The sequence below is a fragment of the Anomaloglossus baeobatrachus genome, chromosome 6 (genome assembly GCF_048569485.1).
Source record: "Anomaloglossus baeobatrachus isolate aAnoBae1 chromosome 6, aAnoBae1.hap1, whole genome shotgun sequence".
Lineage (NCBI taxonomy): Eukaryota > Metazoa > Chordata > Amphibia > Anura > Aromobatidae > Anomaloglossus > Anomaloglossus baeobatrachus.
The window spans coordinates 303,172,541-303,198,658 of NC_134358.1; the positions used below are offsets into that span (position 1 = coordinate 303,172,541).

General features: G+C 43.6%; 1 protein-coding gene across 1 annotated transcript in view; it reads right to left on the reverse strand.

Moving 5' to 3' along the window:
• The window catches only part of LOC142243225 (uncharacterized), a 102,521-nt gene that overhangs the window by 17,421 nt on the left and 58,982 nt on the right, over nucleotides 1-26,118 (reverse strand). The window contains exons 9-10 of the mRNA XM_075314899.1: nucleotides 25,372-25,402; nucleotides 21,605-21,655 (exon numbers count right to left, since the gene is read on the reverse strand). Coding sequence (XP_075171014.1) covers nucleotides 21,605-21,655; nucleotides 25,372-25,402 — 82 coding nt within the window. The remainder of the gene's footprint in view (nucleotides 1-21,604; nucleotides 21,656-25,371; nucleotides 25,403-26,118) is intronic.

A 26,118-nucleotide genomic window follows, 5' to 3' on the forward strand; every position in this document is an offset into this window, starting at 1 on the left:
GGCATCTTTAAGTGAAGCCCCATCTCCAGTGCATCTATGGCTCTATATGCAAGCCTGGAGATTGGAGAATCCACCTTTGGACCCTGGGTCCAGCGCTGACCACGTCAGGGGAAAAAAGGGATAACGTGTATCCTAAAAACGTTTGGAGAAGACGCTTATCTGGTAAGCGTGGTGTTCCTGGACTGCTTCTCTGAAGTCAGCGTGGCCAGAAAAATACTCAATATCTGCGTGAGATACTGAAAAGGAACTTCTCCTGTTCGTCTCCTATCTCCACTGGGGGAGCTGAGGGAGAAAGATCCAACCTTCCATTGATGGACGGTATAGGATCATTCCGTATGGCGTTACCACCCGGTGTATCCGGATTGAGAGCGATGTAAGTATCAAAGCCCTGAAGAGCTGCCTTTTGGTCAAGTAGATTGCCCATGGGTGCAAGTCTCTATATTATGACTACTCCGTCCCTGTCCATGGATAGGGTTGACAGGAGGTTTCTTTGGCCACAACTAGTAGAGCCCCGGCAGACGAAGTGCTAGAGACCCCGGCAGACGACGTGCTACAGGGTAGCATGCACACAATGGGACGGTGTCATGAACAGCATCCCATGTAGTAAAAACAGCACTGAAATCTGTGTTGCTTTTTTGCCGCTGCCGACTAGCTATCTAGAAGTATATAGCCAAGATTGGTGACCGTACATTGCAATGTATAGCATACAGGCATAAAGTACAAATGAACACTGCAGCACAAGCAATACAAGCAGCATAGAAGCCTGTGCCCTGGCACCCCTGCTCTTCTGCTGCTGTATACTAGTCATCTAGGGGAATATAGCCCAGAAGAGTGACCCTACAGTGCAATGTATAGCATACAAGCACAAGTACAAATGAACACTGCAGCACATGCAATCCAAGCAGCATAGAAGCCTGTGCCCTGGCACCTCTGCTCTTCTGCTGCTGTAGACTGGTCATCTAGGGGAATATAGCCCAGAAGAGTGACCATACAGTGCAATGTATAGCATACAAGCACAAGTACAAATGCACACTGCAGCCCATGCAATACAAGCAGCATAGAAAAAAACCTGTGCCCCAGCACCCTTGGTTTTCTGCTGCTGTAGTCTAGCCATTCCAGGAGAATATAGCTAAGACTAGCGACTGTACAGTGCAATGTATAGCATATCAGCATAAACACAAATGAACACCTCAGTCGTGCAAAACAAGCAGCCTAGAAAGCCTGTGCTTTAGCACACCTGCTTTCCTGCTGCTGATGTGTCGCTCCCCAAGCGGGCATATAGCGACCTATGTAGTTAAAAACAACACATGTATACACTGCAGTTATATCGTGGTCAGCACTATGTGTGCCTCTTACCGCCCGCCTATAAGCGGGTGTATGATCGCCACCGTCCTGCCTTGGTGCCGAAAGTCCGAGCTCGGTGCAGTAATGGCTGCCGGCTTCTTCCCCAGCTCGTGTGAGGAGGGGCGGGCCGTGGGCGTGCCCCCAAGGCAGAGCGGGAATCCGGCGTCCGACAGTGTGCAGTGAGAGGGCTGGAGCATGTAAAAAGGCTCCAGCCCTCGGCGCTGCTGATTGCTCAGCGTCTGTCCCCTTCCCTGAGTGACAGGGAGGGGGCGGGAACGAAGCGGCACTAGGCCGCAGAAGCCGGGGACTGGAGTTATAAGCGCCGCCGCCGTAAAAGCGCGGTCGGCGCCCAGTCCCCGGCGAACTACAAGTCCCAGCCGCGCCGCCGCTCCCGGAGCGTCCGGCGCGGTAGTTCCCAAAACACAAAGTCACTCAGCAAAGCTGCAGTGACTGTAACCCTTTACTGTCCCCGGCGCACTAGCACACCCAGCAAGTCTGGAGTGTGCTGTGCCTGTGTGTACGGGGACACAGAGTACCTGTAATGGTGCAGGGCCATGTCCCTGAACGGTACTCCAGCTCCGTATCCAGCAGGTTCAAATGGGTCTGTGGATGGAGCCCGGCGTCAGAGCTTTGAGGCCGGCAGGATCCCACTTCCTCAGAGCCCCCCAGGGGGATGTGGAAGGAAAGCAGCATGTGGGCTCCAGCCTCCGTACCAGCAATAGGTACCTCAACCTTACAACACCATCAACGGGTGAGAAGGGAGCATGCTGGGGGCCCTATATGGGCCCTCTTTTCTTCCATCCGAAATAGTCAGCAGCTACTGCTGACTAAAATCTGTGGAGCTATGCGTGGATGTCTGACCTCCTTCGCACAAAGCTTGAAAACTGGAGAACCCGTGATACCACGGGGGGGTATAGCCAGAAGGGGAGGGGCCTTGCACTTTTTAGTGTAGTGCTTTGTGTGGCCTCCGGAGGGCAGTAGCTATACCCCAATCGTCTGGGTCTCCCAATAGAGCGCTGAAGAAAGTATTGCATCACGGGCTCCTCAGTTTTGGTGCAAAAGCAGGAAGGAGGTAAACTTATAAATTGGTCTTAAGGTAAATTCAATCCGAAGGATGTTCGGAGAACTGAACCATGAACCAAAAGAACAAACAGCCCGAAGGGAACAGGGGCGGGTGCTGGGTCTCCCAATAGGAGCTTGTAAAATGATTAAAATTAATACATCTAGTTATCAAATATTTCATAGTAAGACATATACGTTCATAGTTCTGTTTATGTTGGAGGGCATAGGTTATTAATAAAGTTTATAAGGGTAAATATGCACATATTGAATATACTTGAGTGCTGAGCATGGAGGGATATATTTAAATCCTTCCCGAAGCTTCTCGAAGCTTCTAGAAGCTTACGTAATATGGAACTATATTCAACTGTGTTACACTAGAATGCCCTATATGGTTTGAACAGCTGGTATATAATACACGATGGAGGGGGCTACTGGGCGCTCCTCCACACTGCCTGCGGTGAGAAGACTCCAGTGCTGCAAGATATGACACGCTGTCCAGCTTAAGAGATGACATCCCCAGCATTGCCGTTCAGGAACCAAAGAAAGTTGGGTAAAGACTTCCCATTGATTATTATGGACTAAATGAACTCTTATTTTTGTGTAAGCTATCAAAGTATATTATTTTTCCTTTCTGTAACTGAACCCTGGCAACCATTTTTAAATAGATAAAAAACATTTATTTTTTTACATCTTTGGAAGTTCTTTCTTTCATGCGGCTTTATGTATTTGAAGAAAAATATATTTAAGAGTATATTTTTTAACATTTGGCGAGTCAGCTATTCGTGATTTTTTTTTATATATTTTTTTGTTGTTCCTTCACTTTGCATAAAGGGGGGTCGAAGTTATCAAAGTCATAAGTATTTTAAGTATCTCCTGCAAAGGATCAGGAATCGACAATTTATAAAAATCACGTAGAACCTAGGAAATACGTATAAGTCAAGTTGCATGAATGTTTTTTTTTTTAAATGAACTTTAAAGTCTTTACAAAGTTACAGGAGTTAACTTTCGACGTATTTTTGAGCAAGAAAGATAAAGTCAGTCCATAAGAAGTATTGGACGTGCTGAACAAGGTGGATCAAGTCTTACAGGATCATCCATCAGATCATCTGATCATTTCAGGTAAGAAAATGGATTTTATCTCTTCATATGTGAAGCAAAGTAAACTTCAGTTCACTTATCCAGATATTTCTAATGTAGAAGAGATTTGGTTACGCTTTTATGAGGAGTGTGAACTTGAGAATTCACGTATAGAATGTGCAAGGTCTTTTAATAGAGAGAAACAGAAAATCAGAAATGTCTGTCATTTAGTCTATGATTTTCACAAGTTAATCGTAGAAAAGTGTAAAAATGGTGGAAATAGACAACCTGAATTGTCAGGAGAGTTAGTGACAGAGAAATCCAAAGACTGCTTAGAACCTGGAATGTCAGTCAGTGATATTGTGAATTCTGACTGTAATGTTGGCTGTAATTTTGTAAATCAGAATTTTGATAATGGCGACAGACACGTGTTACCTAGTCAAGGTGCCTTTCAAGATACTGAGAAAGAAGCAGGAAATGACGTAGTGAAGCCAGAAGGGGGAGGAGCCAGAATGGGACACGTGCAGAAAAGACACGTGGAGAGAGAAAATGGCGACGATCAGTTTCTAAAAATAGAACAGGCTAAGTTAGGGATTACACTTAGAAAAAATTTATTGGACATATGCAAATTAATTCCCGCATATAATCCTAAAATACATGTTTGCAGAAATTCAGAGGTTTTTGAAGGTTCCATCGAGAAGTTAAATTTAACCAATAGTGAGACGAATCAGTTATTCCGTATGTGGTTACCTCAGCATTTTTTTAGACAATTGGCATTAAAAAAGTCTTCTGACAATGAGACATTTGATTGTTCAAATGATAACGATATCATAAGGCTAAAATATCTCATCTTCTGTGCAAGGAATGAATCTGATCCAAACTATGAGATGTTGAAGGAATTACAAATTGAACAGAATGAGAGTACGTTCTCATTTATGTCCGTTTTTGAACGTTTGTATAGGGCGGTCATTCCAAATGTCAGATTGGATGGAATGATACGTTTATTCATCAAGAAATTTAATTTCCTTGATAATGCAGCCTGTGCAGTGGCATTAAATAAAAAGTCCCTATTCGAATGTACGACATTTATCAATTTTGTTAGAAGTCGCCAAAGTCAATCAAGACAGAAATTAATTAATTCTGAAAAACCAACACGGAAAAGGGAGAGTTTCCGTGAAAAACCAACAGTGTCTCCCAGATCCAGATATTTCTGTGACAGGGAATATGCAATTCGGAGGAAGATGCATACGTGTTATAAACCATACAATTCACCCCAATTTTTATCATCTAAAAGTCTTTTTTCACAGGAAAAACCCCTGTCACCAGTGAAAGGATTGGTCACTGGGATTGAAAATCCCAGACAAATGATGAGTAATAGCTTTGAAAGACAGAAACAGGTGTCTTGTGCAGACTCTTTCCCTGGATTAGGGTTTGATAGCCCGCGACAGGTGGGTGGTTTTTCAGAGAGAGACATTCTCTCTCAAATAAGAGAAAACCTTGAATTACATAAGTTCAAGGATTCCTATAAGTTCAAAGGGAATCTAATAAATCGAATCTTTGAAGAAAAAATTAGGTATGGTCTTCAGTTAAATAAAGTGGATTTCTGGATAAATTAATTTTGCTATTTGATAATCATAATTTTTCATATACAGTGAATATATATATATATATATATATATATATATATATATATATATATATATATATATATATATATATATATATATATATATATATATATATATATATATATATATATATTAAAAGTAGTGATAGTGAATCAAGGTCATATTTTCATTTAGTCAAATGATAGTTAATGTTATAAATTAATAATTTGATCTCTGTATATGAATAATAATATTTAAAATAAAACAATAAGAGAAAGTAACAGATTCAAAGTGTTTCATTTTTATCATAAATATGATAATTTTATTCTTTTATTTCTCTCAGAATTTATCAGTAAAGCAGATTGATGAAGTATTAACTTTTATTTTTACATATGTTCTTGTCTTCAATCAGGTAACATATATTTTCTAGTGTAAGGTTAATTTGCGAAAGCATGTTTGATAATAATTATTATTTTCTCAGGTACCAATGGTCAGAGAAGTATACTTGAACTTTTTTATGAATATATATATATCTCCTTTAGAGTTATTAGAAATGTAATCTGAGCTTTGGAAGTGTAGTAAAACTGCTTGCTGTTTTGGAATGGTGTTCCTTGCACGTAACCAGAGCATGACTTGATACTAAAAGCTAAAAATAAATGTTTGTTCCATGGTCATATGTACAGTGTGTAATACATTGGAATTTGTTTTTTTCGAGAAGTACTTCAAATTAGTAACATAATCTTTGAAATGCGCATAGAATAATTGGGAATACAGGGATTTGTGTCCGTCAATGTTTTTATGTGAAAGTATATGTTACAGTCTTGTGTGCATAGATGTGTCAATGAATGATTGATTGTTTGAGCAGCTGCTAAAGTCAAAGTATTTGGATCCAGAGAGAGAGAAAAAAAAAAAGAGAATTTTTGTTTTAACTTAGAAGTTATAAGATATGTATGTATACTATATAGAATAAATAAGTTATAGTACATAAGTATAAATAATGAAGGAATTTATACAAGATATATATTTTAATTCTTAGACATATGTCTTTAGTATAGAGATATTAGGATTTTTTATTAAGGGTTTATTCTGAAGAGTTACATTCTAGAATAAGGTTATAACGTTTTGATTTTCTTATATCTTTTGTGTTGGTCACTTCTTTTATTGGTACATAGATTGGAAATCATTTTTCTTTTCAATTATGGAAGTGATAATTATAATATGGTCTTGAAGATATACAACACAAATTTTAATTTAATTTAATCTAAACATATTAATTTTTATAATATCATATTTCATGATATTGAAAGGGAGAGGTTTGGTCTCAATCACACACATTTATATTTGATAAATATATGTGTTTACAGGATACTTTAATAATTAATATTTCAAGTACAAAGGAAGAATTGGGAATAAAAAAAAATAAATATATTTGAAGTATATCATAATGCATTTATATACTAAGAGAAGTGTATTATTTGCAAGGTTACATGACTTAATTATTTTTATTGGTTATTGATAGACTTGGTAATTTTATAAGATACTGGTAATATTAAGGTTATCTGGTAACATTAAGGTTATGTATTATTAAAGACATAGGTGTTATATACATAGAAGGCCTTATTTTTATTTCAAGTTTTATTTTTATTCCGATTTTCATTTTTCTTTTTATTCCTATTTTTTATATTAATTATTGTTTTAATATTCACATTTTTAATTAAAATCTTAATTCTACAATTTTTATTTTTTCTTCAGATTTTAAATATCTCAATTGAGAAAACACTTCAATATTTAGTTCAGTAATATCTAATATAAGAATATTACTTTATTAAATATGACTCATATGAAAAGGGAAAAGTTCCATTTTTTTTGGGAAGAAAAGATACTTCCTTCATCAATATATACAATTGTTTACTTTCTGGTAATACATTATTTTTATATTAGTATGTTAACACATTAAGGGTGAAATATTACTTATAGTTACACATTTTCTTATAGTAGGTTATTTTATAAATAATAGACAAATCAAATAAATTAAATTAGAGTAATAAAGATGGAAGATTAAGATACATCTAGGTTTACCTTCATATATTTACAAATAATATATATTATATTTTTAATCAATAATAATTTATAATGGGTATTATTGTGTTTTGATGGTATCATCCAGTCTTTTCTAAAAGGTTATTTGCTTTGGTTTATAATTTACAAATGATCTAACTAAAAGCCACATTGTTGCTCTCATATTTATAATATGATACATGTTATAGGTACACATTATATTGTTTCATACTTTATATTATATTTTGGTTACATTCAACACATTGCCACCTATGGGTTTGGAAGGGTAATGCACCAATGACAAAAAAGGTCATTACAAGAAAATACTATTGTCTATACCATTATGCAGTATTTTATTATTCTGAGTATCAATTATATTAATACTTTTACGATAATAATAATGACATGGTATTATAGTATTAGAGTTATGATACGCTGTGACATTTATTAGTGATAGTTATTGCCATATTTGGTATTTAGGTAGGGAATGAAGTCTTCAATCAAGATTACAGAAGATAAAAAGACTTTATATTTTTCCTAAAAGTTAAAAGGGATTCTGCAAAAAGGTCTAAAAGGTAACGTCTCAAATAAGACTGTGTAACATACAAAATACACTTACCATGCTTGCATCTCAAACATAGTGCTCCTATGGTTCCAAGATGGACAATGACACATGGTCTGTGCATTAAGACCTCCCTAAAGTTACTAAGAAGAGCAAGGACGTGTTAAAGTTAACCCCTGTCGTGCTGACCAAGAACGTCTTAACATCTGTTCCTGGGTTATTTGACAACAGGCAGCATGAAAGGTGACTAGTGTAAATCACACTGCACAGACATCAAGGACTTTTGCTATTCTTCTTCTACACTCATGAACTGTGGTTTATCAACATTGGCTATGGACTTTGCAATAAAAAAATAAAGTTTATGGACTGTGATCTAACAATGATAAACACAATATGGGACTGTATGAATTGGTAACCATCCATTTTTATCAAAGGATTTATTTCTAAGAGACTGTGTTTATGCAGGATTACATCGGAAATAAGAAGACATCAACTCAGAGGATATCATATGGTGACCGGATTTGGTTTTTGCATTTCTTTTTAGGTCTAGCGAAGTATAGTTATATACATTTTATATGATTGATCAGTCACAGCCTGTCATAACATGAATCCACATTATTATATTATTGAATTTACATGAACAATGCAAATTAATTATTCTTCATCATTATTATTGATATTAATCCATTATCGCCAAATAAGGAAAGAAGATTTGTTGTTTTAATGATGTATTAATTAATTTTCGGGGTTGCTCCACCCACTTCAAGGGGGAATTGTAAAATGATTAAAATTAATACATCTAGTTATCAAATATTTCATAGTAAGACATATACGTTCATAGTTCTGTTTATGTTGGAGGGCATAGGTTATTAATAAAGTTTATAAGGGTAAATATGCACATATTGAATATACTTGAGTGCTGAGCATGGAGGGATATATTTAAATCCTTCCCGAAGCTTCTCGAAGCTTCTAGAAGCTTACGTAATATGGAACTATATTCAACTGTGTTACACTAGAATGCCCTATATGGTTTGAACAGCTGGTATATAATACACGATGGAGGGGGCTACTGGGCGCTCCTCCACACTGCCTGCGGTGAGAAGACTCCAGTGCTGCAAGATATGACACGCTGTCCAGCTTAAGAGATGACATCCCCAGCATTGCCGTTCAGGAACCAAAGAAAGTTGGGTAAAGACTTCCCATTGATTATTATGGACTAAATGAACTCTTATTTTTGTGTAAGCTATCAAAGTATATTATTTTTCCTTTCTGTAACTGAACCCTGGCAACCATTTTTAAATAGATAAAAAACATTTATTTTTTTACATCTTTGGAAGTTCTTTCTTTCATGCGGCTTTATGTATTTGAAGAAAATTATATTTAAGAGTATATTTTTTAACAGAGCTAGAAGAAAAGGAATTTACGGTAAGTAAACAAAATTCCCTTCTTCTTTGTCGCTCCATTGGGAGACCCAAACAATTGGGACGTCCAAAAGCAGTCCCTGGGTGGGTAAAAGAATACCCCGATAAAAAGAGCCGAAAACGGCCCCCTCTTACAGGTGGGCAACCGCCGCCTGAAGGACTCGCCTACCTAGACTGGCATCTGCCGAAGCATAGGTATGCACCTGATAGTGTTTTGTGAAAGTGTGCAGACTAGACCAGGTAGCCGCCTGACACACCTGCTGAGCCGTAGCCCGGTGCCGCAATGCCCAGGACGCACCCACGGCTCTGGTAGAATGGGCTTTCAGCCCTGAAGGAATCGGAAGCCCCGAAGAACGGTAGGCTTCAAAAATCGGTTCCTTGATCCACCGAGCCAAGGTTGACCTGGAAGCCTGCGACCCCTTATGCTGGCCAGCGACAAGGACAAAGAGCGCATCAGAACGGCGCAGTGGCGCCGTGCGAGACACGTAGAGCCGGAGTGCTCTCACTAGATCTAACAAGTGCAAATCCTTTTCACATTGGTGAACTGGATGAGGGCAAAATGAAGGTAAGGAGATATCCTGATTGAGATGAAAAGGGGATACCACCTTAGGAAGGAATTCCGGGACCGGACGCAGAACCACCTTATCCTGGTGAAAAACCAGGAAGGGGGCTTTGCATGACAGTGCTGCAAGCTCCGACACTCTACGGAGCGATGTAACTGCCACTAGAAAAGCCACCTTCTGCGAAAGCCGTGATAGAGAGACATCCCGTAGCGGCTCGAAAGGTGGTTTCTGAAGAGCCCTTAGAACCCTGTTAAGATCCCAGGGTTCCAGCGGCCGCTTGTAAGGTGGGACTATGTGGCAAACTCCCTGCAGGAACGTGCGGACCTGCGGAAGCCTGGCTAGACGTTTTTGAAAAAAAAAACACGGAAAGCGCCGATACTTGATCCTTGAGAGAGCCGAGAGACAAACCCTTGTCCATTCCAGATTGAAGGAAGGAAAGAAAAGTGGGTAAGGCAAACGGCCAGGGGGTAAAACCCTTATCAGAGCACCAGGATAAGAAGATCCTCCAAGCCCTGTGATAGATCTTGGCGGACGTCGGTTTCCTGGCCTGTCTCATAGTGGCAATGACATCTTGAGATAACCCTGAGGACGCTATGAGCCAGGACTCAATGGCCACACAGTCAGGTTGAGGGCCGCAGAATTCAGATGGAAAAATGGCCCTTGAGACAGCAAATCTGGTCGGTCTGGGAGTGCCCACGGTTGACCCACCGTGAGGTGCCACAGATCCGGGTACCACGACCTCCTCGGCCAGTCTGGAGCGACGAGGATGGCGCGGCGGCAGTCGGACCTGATCTTGCGTAACACTCTGGGCAGCATTGCCAGAGGAGGAAATACATAAGGCAGTCGAAACTGCGACCAATCCTGAACTAATGCGTCTTCCGCCAGAGCTCTGTGATCCTGAGACCGTGCCATGAATGCCGGGACTTTGTTGTTGTGCCGAGACGCCATGAGATCGACGTCCGGCGTTCCCCAGCGGCAACAGATCTCTTGAAACACGTCTGGGTGAAGAGACCATTCCCCTGCGTCCATGCTCTGGCGACTGAGAAAGTCTGCTTCCCAGTTTTCTACGCCCGGGATGTGAACTGCGGAGATGGTGGAGGCTGTGGTCTCCGCCCACAGCAGAATCCGCCGAACTTCTTGGAAGGCTTGACGGCTGCGCGTGCCGCCCTGGTGGTTGATGTACGCGACCGCCGTGGCGTTGTCCGACTGTATGCGGATCTGCCTGCCCTCCAGCCACCGATAGAACGCCTTTAGGGCTAGATACACTGCCCTGATCTCCAGAACATTGATCTGAAGGGAGGACTCTGTCGGAGTCCAGGTTCCCTGAGCCCTGTGGTGGAAAAAAACCGCTCCCCACCCTGACAGACTCGCGTCCGTCGTGACCACAGCCCAGGATGGGGGCAGGAAGGATTTTCCCTTCGACAGAGAAGTGGGAAGAAGCCACCACTGAAGAGAGGTTTTGGCTGCCAGAGAAAGAGAAACGTTCCTGTCTAGGGACGTCGACCTCCTGTCCCATTTGCGGAGAATGTCCCATTGGAGTGGACGCAGATGAAACTGCGCAAAGGGGACTGCCTCCATTGCTGCCACCATCTTCCCCAGGAAGTGCATAAGGCGCCTCAAAGGGTGTGACTGTGCCCGAAGAAGAGAGTGCACCCCTGTCTGCAGCGAACGCTGTTTGTCCAGCGGTAGCTTGACTATCGCTGAGAGAGTATGAAACTCCATCCCGAGGTAAGTCAGTGATTGGGTCGGAGTCAATTTTGACTTTGGGAAATTGATGATCCACCCGAACCTCTGGAGAGTCTCCAGAGCAACGGTCAGGCTGTGTTGACATGCCACCTGGGAGGGTGCCTTGACTAGGAGATCGTCTAAGTAAGGGATCACCGAGTGGCCCTGAGAGTGTAGGACTGCCACAACGGATGCCATGACCTTGGTGAAGACCCGTGGGGCTGTCGCCAGGCCGAAAGGCAATGCCACAAACTGAAGGTGTTCGTCCCCGATGGCGAAACGCAGGAAGCGTTGATGCTCGGGTGCGATCGGCACGTGGAGATAAGCATCTTTGATGTCGATCGATGCTAGGAAGTCTCCTTGGGACATCGAAGCGATGACAGAGCGGAGAGATTCCATGCGAAACCGTCTGGTTCTCACGTGTCTGTTGAGCAATTTGAGGTCCAAAACGGGACGGAATGATCCGTCCTTTTTTGGCACCACGAACAAGTTGGAGTAAAAACCGCGACCCCGATCCTGAAGGGGAACGGGGAACACAACTCCTTCTGTCTTCAGAGTGTTCACCGCCTGAAAAAGCGCATCGGTTCGCTCGGGGGGCGGAGATGTTCTGAAGAAACGAGTCGGAGGACGAGAGCTGAACTCTATCCTGTAACCGTGAGACAGAATGTCTTTCACCCATCGGTCTTGGACATGTGGCCACCAGGCGTCGCCAAAGCGGGAGAGCCTGCCACCGACCGAGGATGCGGTTTGGGGAGGCCGAAAGTCATGAGGAGGCCGCCTTGGAGACGGTGCCTCCGGCGGTCTTTGGAGGACGTGACTTAGACCGCCATGCATGAGAGTTCCTCTGGCCCTTCTGTGGCCTGTTGGACGAGGAGGATTGGGATCTGACTGAGGGCCGAAAGGACTGAAACCTCGCTTGAATTTTCCGTTGCTGAGGTCTGTTTGGTTTGGACTGGGGTAAGGACGAGTCCTTTCCCTTGGATTGCTTAATAATTTCATCCAATCGCCCGCCAAACAATCGGTCGCCAGAGAATGGTAAACCGGTTAAGAACTTCTTGGAAGCAGAGTCTGCCTTCCATTCGCGTAGCCACATGGCCCTGCGGACTGCCACCGAATTGGCGGATGCTACCGCTGTACGGCTAGCAGAGTCCAGGACGGCATTCATGGCGTAGGATGAAAATACCGACGCCTGAGAAGTCAAAGACGCTACTTGCGGAGCAGAGGTACGTGTGACCGCATTAATCTCAGACAGACAAGCTGAGATAGCTTGGAGTGCCCGCACGGCTGCAAAGGCCGGGGCAAAAGACGCGCCTGTGGCTTCATAGATGGATTTCATTAGGAGCTCTATCTGCCTGTCAGTGGCATCCTTGAGCGATGAACCGTCAGCCACTGATACTACGGATCTAGCCGCCAGTCTAGAGACTGGAGGATCCACCTTGGGACATTGAGCCCAACCCTTAACTACGTCAAAGGGGAAGGGGTAACGTGTGTCATTAAGGCGCTTAGTAAAGCGCTTGTCCGGAAAAGCTCTGTGCTTCTGGACAGCATCTCTGAAGTTAGAGTGATCGAAAAAAGCACTCCGTGTACGCTTGGGAAACCTAAACTGGTGTTTCTCCTGCTGCGAAGCCGACTTCTCTATAGGTGGAGTTGGGGGAGAAAGATCTAGCACCTGGTTGATGGACGCTATAAGGTCATTTACTATGGCGTCCCCTTCAGGTGTATCAAGATTGAGAGCAACGTCAGGGTCAGAGCCCTGGGCTGCGACCTCCGCTTCATCCTCCAGAGAGTCCTCAAGCTGAGACCCCGAACAGCGTGATGAAGTCGGGGAAGATTCCCAGCGAGCCCGCTTAGCCGGTCTGGGACTGCGGTCCGTGCCGGAGTCCTCCACGTGATACCTCTGGGCCACCCCGGGAGCACGCTGCGACGCAGACCGAGAGGGGCCTGGGGACGATGACCCCGCAGTGCCCGGGGCCTGTGTAAGGGCCGGTCTGGACTGCAAGGCTTCTAGTATCTTAGCAGACCATTTGTCCATAGACTGAGCCATGGATTGTGAAAGTGACTCAGAGTTTCTCAGCTAAAACGGCAAACTCTGTCCCTGCCACCTGGACAGGGGAAGCCGGCGGTTCTACCTGAGCCGAGGGTCCCACCAGTGCCCGAGGCTCTGGCTGAGCGAGTGCCACAGGGCCCGAGCATTGCTCACAGTGAGGGTAGGTGGAACCTGCAGGTAGCATAGCCGCACAAGAGGTACAGGTTGCAAAATAACCCTGTGTCTTGGCACCCTTGCTCCTTGTGAACGACATGCTGTTGTCTGCTAGGAGAGTGATCACTGAGGGTATACAGCCAAAGCAAAAACAATGCGGCCGAACAGAGAAAATGTATACAATATTATATATATATAATATACACTTCGGCACCCTAGGGGGACCAGCACCGGGTGACCGGTGTGGCTTACCGACCGCCCAAAGCGGTGTGTGTCCACCAGATTCCCTGCCTTGGGTCTCCCAGAGCTGCAGCCAGAAGTCCTCCACCGGCAGAATGTGTTTAAAACATGGCTGCCGGCGTTCTCAGGGGAGGAGGGAGCCGTGGGCGGCGACTAATAAAGTGCGGGAATCTGGTGCCCCACAGTGATTAGTGAGGGGGGAGGAGGACACCTAAAGTGTGCTCCAGCCCTCACTGTCGACGTCAGATCGACCGTCCCGCCCTTACCCCTGACTGGCAGGCCCGGGGGCGGGAGTTATGGCACTAGGCCGCAAGAAGCCGGGGACTAAATTTAATACCGCGGCCGCAAACAGGCGCGGTAGTCCCGGTCGTCATAACAATACAGAAGCCGCTGCAGCGTCTGAGACCAAGCGCTCCATGCGCCGTCCCCAAGGGGACACAGAGTACCTTTAGATGCAGGGCCCTGTCCCTGATGATACCAAGTCTCCTGTCCGTCAGATTCCCACAGGGGCTGCGGAGGGAGCCCGGTCCCAGTGCCTGGATGACCGGTTAGGATCCCACTTCCCCAGGGCCTCTAAGGGATGGGGAAGGAAAACGGCATGTGGCTCCAGCCTTTGTACCCGCAATGGGTACCTCAACCTTAACAGCACCGCCGACTCAGTGGGGTGAGAAGGGAGCATGTCGGGGGCCCTGTGGGGGCCCTCTTTTCTTTCATCCGATACAATCAGCAGCTGCTGCTGACTAAAATGGGAGCTCGAGTGAATGTGTGCCTCCTTCAACACAAAGCATAAAAACTGAGGCGCCCGTGATGCACGGGAGGGTGTATAGGCAGAGGGGAGGGGTTACACTTTTTAAAGTGTAATACTTTGTGTGGCCTCCGGAGGCAGAAGCTATACACCCCAATTGTCTGGGTCTCCCAATGGAGCGACAAAGAAATTTAAATTTTATGGTGAGGAATCAACAAGTGGGACACAATTGTGAACTTGAACAAAATTTATTGCTTATTTTAAACTTTTACAAAAAATAATAAACTGAAAATTGGAACGTGCAATATTATTCGGCCCCTTTAAGTTAATACTTTGTAGCGCCACCTTTTGCTGCGATTACAGCTGCAAGTCGCTTGGGGTATGTCTCTATCAGTTTTGTACATCGAGAGACTGAAATTCTTGCCCATTCTTCCTTTACAAACAGCTCGAGCTGAGTGAGGTTGGATGGAGAGAGTTTGTGAACAGCAGTTTTCAGCTTTTTCCACAGATTCTCAATTGGATTCAGGTCTGGACTTTGACTTGGCCATTCTAACACCTGGATACGTTTCTTTGTGAACCATTCCATTGTAGATTTTGCTTTATGTTTTGGATCATTGTCTTGTTGAAAGACAAATCTTAGTCCCAGTCTCTGGTCTTTTGCAGACTCCAACAGGTTTTTTCCCATCAATTTTAACCATCTTACCTGTCCTTGCTGAAGAAAAGTAGGCCCAAACCATGATGCTGCCACCATGTTTGACAGTGGGGATGGTGTGTTCAGGGTGATAAGTTGTGTTGCTTTTACCCCAAACATATCGTTTTGCATTGTACCCAAAAAGTTTGTTTTTGGTTTCATCTAACCAGGGCACCTTCTTCCACATGTTTGGTGTGTCTCCCAGGTGGCTTGTGGCAAACTTTAAACAACACTTTTTATGGAAATCTTTAAGAAATGGCTTTGGGCGGCTTTGCACGTTGCGACATTGCACGTGCGATGTCGATGGGGTCAAATCGAAAGTGACACACATCCGGCGTCGCAGTCGATATCGCAACGTGTAAAACCTTTTTGATACGATGAACGAGCGCAAAAGCGTAGTTATCGTATCATCGCTGCAGCCTCCGACATTTCCATAATGCCGATGGTGCGACTGGTACGATGTTGTTCCTCGCTCCAGCGGCAGCACACATCGCTGTGTGTGAAGCCGCAGGAGCGAGGAACATCACCTTACCTGCCGCCGGCTGCAATGAGAAGGACGGAGGTGTGCGGGATGTTTACATCCTGCTCATCTCCGCCCCTCCGCTTCAATTGGCCGCCTGTCGTGTGACGTCGCTGTGACGCCGCACGACCCGCCCCCCTAAAGAAGGAGGCGGGTCGCCGGCCAGAGGGACGTCGCATGGCAGGTATGTGCATGTGAAGCTGCCGTAGCGATAATAATCGCTACGGCAGCTTTCACTAGATATCGCACGTGCGACGGGGGCGGGACTATCGCTGCAGCATCGGTAACACATTGTTACCGATGTCGCAACGTGCAAAGCCCGCCTTTCTCCTTGCCACTCTTCCATAAAGGCCTGATTTGTGCACTGTACGTCTGTTTGTTGCCCTATGGACAGACTCTCGCACCTCAGCTATAGATCTCTCCATTTCATCCAGAGTGATCATGGGCCTCTTGGCTGCATCTCTGATCAGTCGTCTTGTTTGACATGAAATTTTTGAGGGATGGCTGGGTCTTGGTAGATTTGCAGTGGTACGATACTCCTTCCATTTCAATATGATCACTTGCACAGTGCTTCTTGGGATGTTTAAAGTTGTGAAAATCTTTTTGTAACCAAATCTAGCTTTAAACTTTTCCACAACAGTATGACGGACCTGCCTGTTGTGTTCCTTGGTCTTCATGATGCTATCTGTGCTTTAAACAGAACACTGAGACTATCACAGAGCAGGTGCATTTATACGGAGACTTGATTACACACAGGTGGCTTATATTTATCATCATCAGTCATTTAGGACAACATTGGATTATTCAGAGATCCTCAAACTTCTGGAGCGTGTTTGCTGCACTGAAAGTAAAGGGGCCGACTGATATTGCACGCCTCAATTTTTATTTTTTAAAAAAGTTTAAAATAAGCAATAAATTTCGTTCAACTGCACAATTGTGTCCCACTTGTTGATTCTCCATGATAACATTAAAATTTTCATATTTATGTTTGAAGCCTAAAATGTGGGAAAAGGTTGAAAAATTCAAAGGGGCCAAATACTTTCGCAATGCACTGTACATATTCTGATTCTCCTTCATCTCTCTGTAGCATGTGAAATGGTGGATCACCAGCCCCTCTGCGCTATGTTACGCTCAAAGATACAACTCTCTCTTGGTTCTTTTCCTACTTCTCTGACCGCTTTTTCGGTGTACATTTGCCAGCTTTTCTTCCACTTAGCTTTCTCTTACTGGCAGGGTTCAGTCCTAAGTCTCATATTCTTTTCCTCTACATATCCCTTATTAGACAAATTATCAACAGCTATTCAGTAACACTCCATTATACACATCTCTTCCAGATGTTAACCTCAGATTATTACAAAACACCAGTACCTGCCTGTTCACTGTTTGTAACATCATGTCCTCTCTCTATCTGTAACTAAATCTTTGCATAATTGAACTTGTGTTTCCTTCAACTACTCATCCGTTTTTTGCCATCAAGCACAATCCGGTTTGTGCCTGATGCAACAAATCCGTCGCAGATTGTGTAAAAACTGATGCGGCGTATCCAGCAAAAAATGGATCTGTTTTTTTTTCATGACAAAGAGAGAGAGAGAGAGAGAGAGAAAGAGAGAGACCCCATCATCACTGCAGACACCGGCACTACCACCCCCATCATCACTGCACACACCGGCACTACCCCCCCATCATCATCACTGCACATACCGGCACTACCGCCCCCATCATCACTGCACATACCGGCACTACCGCCCCCATCATCACCACCGCACACACCGGCACTACCGCCCCCATCATCACCGCACACACGCAAGCACTACCGCCCCCATCATCATCACTGCACACACCGGCAATACCTCCCCCATCATCACCGCACACACGCAAGCACTACCGCCCCCATCATCACCGCACACACGCAAGCACTACTGCCCCCATCACCGCACACACGCAAGCACTACTGCCCCCATCATCACCGCACACACACAAGCACTACCGCCCCCATCATCACCGCACACACGCAAGCACTATCGCCACCATCATCACCGCACACATGCAAGCACTACCGCCCCCATCATCACCGCACACACCAGCACTACCGCCCCCATCATCACCGCACACACGCAGGCACTACCGCCCCCATCATCACCGCACACACACAGGCACTACCGCCCCCATCATCACCGCACACACACAGGCACCACCGCCCCCATCATCACCGCACACACGCAGGCACTACCGCCCCCCCATCATCACCGCACACACGCAGGCACTTCCGCCCCCATCATCACCACACACACCTGCACTACCTCCCCCATCATTACCGCACACAACGGCACTACCGCCCCCAGTTCTCCTCAGATGGTGCGTGCATGGGTGCAGCTAGTGAATACAATGCTCCCCTATGAACGCACAGTGTATAAAAATAGAGGTTGCCCTGGAAAATATAATAATGTCTGGGAGATGTGGAATTCCTCTCCTTTTACGCTACCCGTTTAAGTGTAATAATGGACTGAATTGCCCGTTCGCTCTTATATTGCAGTAAATATATTACGGTCTGGTATTAATGTTGAATGCTCCTTGGTTGATGCCTATGACAGAAACGATCACTGTTATTATGTTTTCTTATTTTGTTCTCGGTGTCTCATTAAGGTGCATATGCACCCCAGGTACCTGGAATATGTGTATCTCTGTACAGAACCATCTTACAGTTTCGCATGTAAACATTGTACATGTCCTTATTTGTATAACCACAAAGAACACAGGATACAGGGGCTTCTGCATTAGGACAAATGATGCAAAATGTCCTTATTTGTGCCTGGTTGATCTCTGTTACTTAATAAACAAATTTCCATTTCAATGTGTGGTACTACCATATCTTTCAGGCAGCATGTCTGCTGTATTGGCGTATTTAACTCAGATCTTTCTTTATTCCTTATATTCAATCACTACCTTGCTCATGTCCCCTACACCTCAAAAACACCTCCAGAATCTGGCTTTTTCTTACCTTCAAGATGGCAAAATCTCTGTCGCTCTTACTCATTTTCATTTTAACTATTGAAACTCACTACTAATCTGTATTCCCTTTCACTATAGGCTGCCCCCTCCAATCTACAGTAGAACCTTGGTTTACGATAAAAATCCATTCTGGGAGTGTGCTTGTAAACCAAGTTACTCGTCTAGCAAAGCAAAATTTCCCATAGGAAATAATGGAAGCTCAGACAATTTGTTCCACAACTTTTTCAATGTCCCAGCCTGGTCCCCTATTGTGCCAATCCAAACACACACAAACACACACATACTATGCTCACCTTACCTTCTGTTCCATCGCCGGCCTCATGGTTCTTGTAGTCTGCAGGTACAGGATGTGTGTCAAGTAACCATCGCAACTAATGCCGGAGCTTCCGCTGCCAGTGCGCTGACGTCAAAGGCATGAGCCGCTTGCCTCTGATTGGTCAGCACGCTGCCTTTGAGAATAGACTCAGTATGTCCATGTACACAGAACTACAGTAAGGTGGGTCATATATAAATCGCCACACCACTGTGGAGCTACTCCAATAGAGTAATCTGCTGGAGTCTTACCTTGGGGGCTCACCCTTCTCGTCACCTCCGGATTTATCTGCATACCCATGTGTATTATCTCATCTGTACAGATCTGCAGGTTGGTTTTTTGTAAAGTACACATGCATCAGTGTCTTATCCTTTAAAATTATTTAACTCAATGAACACTTGGTTCGGTTTACCTTTATAACGCAGGAACATGATGCATGTGTCTTAACATTACTGCCTGCTCACCCTGTTACTATCCCTGATATGGCTCACATGGTTATTACAAACCTCATGTGTTGATTTCATATATGCTATTGTATTCCCTCATTCCCATGTGGCCTATGGGTGTTTGATAGAGACAGAGTTTCATGGAAGTGCAGATTTCCGGTTCATTTTGCCTATTTCATCCCCTGTCACCTCTTGTGCCCTATTATCCTGGTCCTTTGACCATGTATTTTCTATGTTTATGAATGTTGTATAAATAAATCACGATTTTGAAGCTTTTTTACTCTCTGTTCGCTGCCTTTGAGAAGCGGCTGACAACGGAGGTTCTGGCATCGGTCCCGATGGTTACTGGATACACATACTGTACCTGCGGACTACAAGAACCAGGAGGCCGGCGAGGGAACGGAAGGTAAGGTGAGCATAATGCAAGTGTGTATGCGTGCGTGTTTGTGCGGACTGCAAGAGCGGGTCTGAGCACGGTGAAAGCACGGAACAGGAAGTGTGTGTGGTGAGTATTTGCTCATATAGCAAAGCTTGCTCGTAAACTGAGTTACAAATTTACAGCAAGCTTTGCTCGTATAGCGAAATACTCGCACACCAAGTTACTCGTAAACCGAGGTTTCACTGTATTCCGAATGTAGCAGACAAGCTCATATTTCTGCCCAGCAGTTACACAACTGCCTTCACTTTCTGCCAGTTATTGATAAATACAACATAAATTATAATTATCACTCTACAACGCTCTCTAAAGTGCTGCACTGCCCCATATCTCTCTCACCTTTGTCTACCAACCTAACCGTGCTCTCTGTTCGGATAAAGATCTAGGCAGGACATCCTCCAATCCAAACTTCACATTCCTTTCTCCAAAATCTTTCTTGAGCTGCACCAGTTTTTTGGAATGCACCAACCCCAAACAATTCAGTTAATTTACAATTTCCAAAGTTTTAAGTATGCCTTTAAAACACATTTTAGGCAGGCCTATAAGATCACTTCACAAATATAACTAACTTTCTCAGTCTCCATTCCTACATTTTTCCCAAAATCTGGTCCATTATAGCATCTGTTCCCTCACACTCTAGGAATTCAATCACATTTTGTATCTAGGCATACAGAGATACTGGCTGATGACTCATACAGCTCTACATGAATACCCATATTTATTATAGAGGTGGCTGGACCAAACAGTACAAGCACTTTAAACCTATTTCCATACAGATTTTAAGTTTTTGGGAGTAAGGACCTCGTAAGGTTCCTCGTCTTTGAATTGTTGAACTATATTTAGTCTGCAATGTCTTATACTATTTGTTGATATTCTCTTTGAATAGTAAAGTGTTTTGGAACATGCTATTACTATAGAAAATAAAATTGTTTACCAAAGAAAAAAACCAAAATGTGCAAACAACACCACCTTTTAAAGAAACAATGATCCTAGAAATTAATGTTAAAATTAAACAGTAGATAAACTTGTCATTACTGATTTTCAGTTTGTGGGAAATGTTTGTGTGTTCTTACACAAGTCATTCTAGAGTCAAAGAAATTTTTTTTAATCTGAAAGATGCTGATGGGCTTACTTAAGAGGTGGGCTTAAGTAGGTTTTCTGAGGCATAAAAAAAATATATGTCCATAGCCAGAAGTGGTAAGAAACATTGAAATAAGCTTTACTTACGGATTCACTCCACTGTTGCTCCAGCCCTGCATTTCCAGTCTTTGTTATTTTATTATCACTCTAGGCTATGGGCAGATTTTTTTCATATCTAAGTAAATTCTATGAAGTAATGAATTACTAAGATTATTTTTCTGTTTCGCATTTTTTAGTGAGTGTTAATAAAACAAAAACTACAGCAGGTTCTAAATAAAGCCTATCCTATTGTACATTCTAAAAGTATGTATATTAATTAAAGGAAATGCGTATTTAAAATAACTGTAGAATCAGGGAAGCAGGTAAACATCTTTAATAGTAGTCCACTATATAGATGGAAATCATGGATACCAAATTATTTGTGAGCAACCAGGGAAAAGCTTACCAAGTAATCCAAGAAATCATTATTTGTTTTAAAGTCCAGTTGGTTCAATTTCTGGGGGAAAAAAAGAACAACAATTATTGGTTGTAAAATCAAACATACAATTTATTCTCAATTTTTTTTTTAATCTTTAAATCTGTATTATAAAAAACAAACAAAAAAAGTAACAAGAAAACAAATAATATTATGGTTATATAGGACACAGAGGGAACTGCTATCAAACAATTTTTGTGTTTGAAGACATTTAACAAAAGAATAGGTTATTACATGGCAACTTCCAGCATAGCGCTATATAGTATGGAATGTGGAGTGGCTATTTTCTGCGCCATGCTGTCCTATTATTGACCAATGATATCATGTACACAGCAGTGTATATCCGCTGTATTTTACAATCGACATGCTGCTGCAAATTCCAGGATCAGAAACAACTCTGATCAAAACTATTTAACACCTTAGATGCAACAGTCAATATCAGCTGTAGCACTTAGGTGGTTTGTAAAGAGGGAACTTAGAAAAGAATAAAAAATTATAAAAATGAGGATATTTGGCATTACAATATCCATGAAAGTTCAATCTATCAAAATATAAAATGAATAAACCCATATGGTAAATACTGTAATGAGAAAAAAAATATTCTAGAATTGTGGTTTTTATTTTGTTTTTATATATTGTATAAAAACATAAACATTGCCTATGGGCCTGGTTTGTTTTGTTTTTTTTTTACTAGTTTTGTACATTTTTTTGTTTGCACCCAAATCATTATTCTATTTACGACTTTTTTTAGTCTATTTTATATGTGCTCCCGTGTTATTGTTTTTTTTCTGCTTTTTGGGCAGAGTTTAATGATTCCAGATGTTTTTGACTGATTAATCAATTGCAACTCTTTAAAATGATACAAAATTTGGAGCAACTCCACTCCAGTCGCGTCCTAGTGTAGTTTTAAGGGCTGCTTCTCACTTGCGAGTTTCTCGCAGTAGAGCAATGCGAGAAAAACTCGCATTGGAATCGGACACATGTTAGTGAATGATTCAGCTCTCATCTGCGATTTTTTTCTCAGTCCAAATCGGACCGAGAAAAAAATCGCAGCATGCTGCTTTTTTGCGAGTTTCTACTGCGAGTTTCTCCAATGCAAGTCTATGGGAGCGTGTAAAAAATCGGATGTCACGGGACGGCACTCACACCATCCTAGTGACATCCGATTTTCTAAATACATTTCTCGCATGTTTCCTAAAACACTGGAAACGAGCGATGTCTCCCAATGTCTGTCAATCACTATTCTGTCATTCGGTCTCTCCCTCTCGGTCTCTATTCTCTGTCGGTCCGTCACTATCTCTGTCCCTCTCTCACAGTCTGTCGGTCATTTTCCCCTCCTCTCTCATACTCACCGTTCCCCGATCCCCGGCGCGGCTCTGCACTGCATTCTCACTGCTCTGGCGGCTTTTACTATTTTGAAAAAGCCGGCCGCTCATTAAACAATCTCGTATTCCCTGCTTTCCCCGCCCACAGGCGCCTATGATTGGTTGCAGTGAGACACGCCCCCACGCTGAGTGACAGGTGTCTCACTGCAACCAATCACAGCAGCCGGTGGGCGGGTCTATACTGTGCAGTGAAATAAATAAATAAATAAATAATTAAAAAAAATGGCGTGCGGTCCCCCCCAATTTTAATACCAGCCAGATAAAGCCATACGGCTGAAGGCTGGTATTCTCAGGATGGGGAGCTCCACGTTATGGGGAGCCCCCCACCCTAACAATATCAGCCAACAGCCGCCCAGAATTGCCGCATACATTATATGCGACAGTTCTGGGACTGTACCCGGCTCTTCCCGATTTACCCTGGTGCGTTGGCAAATCGGGGTAATAAGGAGTTATTGGCAGCCCATAGCTGCCAATAAGTCCTAGATTAATCATGTCAGGCGTCTATGAGACACCCTCCATGATTAATCTGTAAGTTACAGTAAATAAACACACACACATGAAAAAATCCTTTATTGGAAATAAAAAACACAAACACATTCCCTCATTACCAATTTATTAACCCCGACAAACCCTCCATGTCCGGCGTAATCCACGGACTCCAGCGTCGCTTCCAGCATGCAGGTGACAGGAGCTGCAGAAGACACCGCCGCTCCGGTCACCTCCAAGCAGCAACTGAGGTGAGTAGCGCGATCTGCTGAGGTGTCACTGAGGTTACCCGCTGTCACTGGATCCAGCGGTGACAGCGAGTAACCTCAGTGACACCTCAGCAGATCGCGCTACTCACCTCAGTTGCTGCTTGGAGGTGACCGGAGCGGCGGTGTCTTCTGCAGCTCCTGTCACCTGCATGCTGGAAGCGACGCTGGAGTCCGTGGATTACGCCGGACATGGAGGGTTTGTCGGGGTTAATAAATTGGTAATGAGGGAATGTGTTTGTGTTTTTTATTTCTAATAAAGGATTTTTTCGGGTGTGTGTGTTTATTTACTGTAACTTACAGATTAATCATGGAGGGTGTCTCATAGACGCCTGACATGATTAATCTAGGACTTATTGGCAGCTATGGGCTGCCAATAACTCCTTATTACCCCGATTTGCCAACGCACCAGGGTAAATCGGGAAGAGCCGGGTACAGTCCCAGAACTGTCGCATATAATGTATGCGGCAATTCTGGGCGGCTGCTGACTGATATTGTTAGGGTGGGGGGCTCCCCATAACGTGGAGCTCCCCATCCTGAGAATACCAGCCTTCAGCCGTATGGCTTTATCTGGCTGGTATTAAAATTGGGGGGGACCGCACGCCGTTTTTTTTAATTATTTATTTATTTATTTCACTGCACAGTATAGACCCGCCCACCGGCTGCTGTGATTGGGTGCAGTGTGACACCTGTCACTCAGAGTGGGGGCGTGTCTCACTGTAACCAATCATAGGCGCTGGTGGGCGGGGAAAGCAGGGAATACGAAATTGTTTAATGGGCGGCCGGCTTTTTCAAAACAGTAAAAGCCGCCGGAGCAGTGAGAATGCCGTGCAGCGCCGGGGATCGGGGATTGGTGAGTATGAGAGAGGGCTGCTAACTTCAGTTACTCAGGAGATTAGCGGTCACCGGTGAGTCTTCACAGGTGACCGCTAATCAGGGCGCGACACAGACAGAGCCGCAGCATGACAATGAAGTCGGGTGAAGTTCACCCGAGTTCATTCTGACAGTGCGGCTCTGTCTGTGTCTGCTGTCATCTGCCATTCACCGCTGCTACATGGCTGTCTGTGTCTGCTGTCAGCGGCCATGTAGCAGCGCTGAATGGCAGATGACATAGTAAAAAATACGCATTACACACGCATTACACACGCATTACACACGCATTACACACGCTAGTAAAATCTCAGAAATAGCATCGCACTTGCGTTGCACTCGCACCTAACGTGAACTAAAATCAGCCGAGTTTTTTTCAGCCCAGTCGGACCGATTTTACTCGCATAGATGTGTTTCCACCCTAAGAGTGGTTTTCAAAGAGTCGTATCTTTTGCAACATTTTAAAAAAGAAGCAACTTTTTATTCTAAAAGTCGTACGAATGGTTAAAGAAGCCCCTTTTTTTAACTTTGCACAAAATTCATGAACTGAGTGCATCATTTTAATGAATATGCCACAATAAACATCACAGAATACCTCAAGACAAAAAACGAAAATCTACTTAAAACCCCCTCAAAAGATGAATCGGTCCCTGTATCTATATGTATCTATATGTGCATGTTTTATATGTCTGCACATTAGCAACTACTCAAGCATCTTTGTATTAGTTACCTCAGATGTCCCAATAATACTTTCAATGCTGCTGTAATGAAGTAGAAATAAATTATAAAACAGTGCATTGTAACAATACCATAAAGTATTTTTCATAAAATGCTCAGTTTCTTAGGAAAAAAAAACCATAAAATTCACAGGTTTCTGAGGGAAACTATAATAAAAATCAACCTTTTTATTAAAATGAACTGGCTGATCATCATGTTTGTTTCATTAAAGTCTTTATTTTTATTGGGGGAAAAGGATATGGTAATTAAAATGTTTATTTGTTTTTTTATTTATACAGTGGAACCTCGCTTAACGAGTAACCCAGTTAACGAGAAATTCGCTTAAAAAGCAAAGCTTTCTGTAAATCTGTAAATCTGTTTACGAGAAAGCTTTGCTGTACGAGCAAAATCCTCACCGCACACACTACTGGTTCCGTACATCCACTGCACTCTGACCCGCTCTTGCAGTCCACACAAACACACACAAGCACGCACACACATACATACAGTATTATGCTCACCTTACCTTCCGTTCCATCACCGTTCTCATGGTTCTTGTAGTTCGCCGGCTCATCGCGACGAGGGAGGAATCCTGGCAGCGAACTACAAGACCCAGGAGGCCGGCGATGGAACAGAAGGTAAGGTGAGCATAATAAGTGTACCTTCCGTTCCATCGCCGGACTCCTGGGTCCTGTAGTTCTCCGCTCCAGGATATGTATCGGCAAGCATGGCGACAAGGCAGGAACTTCGGCTGTCAGAC